Genomic DNA, 927 nt, shown 5'->3' on the forward strand with positions numbered 1-927 from the left:
CCCCCCCCGACATTTTCTGTCCTTTTTCTGCTATCGCTACCAATAAAGGTGATTAAACACTGCAGTTAAAGTTCACTGCAGTATTTCTCAAGATGTTCATGGCAGTGCGGGACGATTTCTACAGCTCTGCATTGCACAATCCTTATCATTGTGTATCTCTGTACAGAAAGCCACACTGATGGCCAACAGCCCCAGCAGCTGCCAGATGTTCTGCAAAGAAACTCCTCGCAGTCTGGAGCAGCAGCTGCAGGAGCACAGGTACTACAGATTACTCTGCTTTCCCTTAATGTCAAACCGGTGATCCATCTATTAAACCCCTTCTGTTTGATCTGCAGGCTGCAACAGAAACGTCTGTATCTTCAGAAACAATCCCAAATGCAGACCTACTTTAACCAGATGCACATTGTGGAGGACCCTTACGCTCCCTGTGCAACCATGGGCCACCAGGACTCCGGAGCCCCACCTCAGCCCCAGGGTTCGATAGCACCAGCACATCAGCAGAGTTCCCAGGCCTCACCTCAGTTTGCACATGCACAGCCTCTCGGCCACCTAATGGAGCCCAACCCAGAATCCCTGCCGTATGAACCCTACCTGGGCCATTATGCTCAGATGCAGCCTCTATCACAAAGCTTCTCCGCTCCGCTGCAGCCCCAACAGCCCAAACCCCTCAACTACACATACCCAGCCTGCGATCCAAGCCACTCCGCCTCAGGAGAAGCACTGTACCCGGAGCAATATGACTATCCGCTTGATCCCGGGCAGCTTGCTCCACCTGCAGAGGGCGGAGCGGCTGGGTACGATGGGTTGGCATTGGCCAACCCATTTCTGGACAGCGAAATGATGGAGACGGTGGACTCCCAGCATGGTTTTGTGCTGGTGAACTAAGCCGAGACTCGAATAACCAGTATTACCTTGATTTCTGACTCA

At 52.5% G+C, this 927-nt stretch overlaps 1 protein-coding gene across 1 annotated transcript; it reads left to right on the forward strand.

The window, feature by feature from the left end:
* Nucleotides 1-95: 95 nt before the first annotated feature.
* LOC107682593 (serine/threonine-protein kinase SIK2-like) lies at nucleotides 96-921 on the forward strand. The gene is made up of 2 exons (XM_016478785.1): nucleotides 96-258; nucleotides 336-921. The coding sequence occupies exons 1-2, from the start codon at nucleotides 179-181 to the stop codon at nucleotides 883-885; spliced, it is 630 nt and encodes a 209-aa protein (XP_016334271.1). The 5' UTR covers nucleotides 96-178; the 3' UTR covers nucleotides 886-921.
* Nucleotides 922-927: the final 6 nt, after the last annotated feature.

Source organism: Sinocyclocheilus anshuiensis, unplaced genomic scaffold, assembly GCF_001515605.1.
Source record: "Sinocyclocheilus anshuiensis isolate Anshui unplaced genomic scaffold, SAMN03320099.WGS_v1.1 C32384970, whole genome shotgun sequence".
In the NCBI taxonomy this organism is placed as follows: domain Eukaryota; kingdom Metazoa; phylum Chordata; class Actinopteri; order Cypriniformes; family Cyprinidae; genus Sinocyclocheilus; species Sinocyclocheilus anshuiensis.

Bases quoted from the DNA above. Each gene is read 5' to 3' on its own strand.
- LOC107682593 (XM_016478785.1), top strand. From the start codon at position 179: ATGGCCAACAGCCCCAGCAGCTGCCAGATGTTCTGCAAAGAAACTCCT. The intron at 259-335 runs GTACTACAGATT...TTTGATCTGCAG, and splicing joins CAGCAGCTGCAGGAGCACAG to GCTGCAACAGAAACGTCTGT.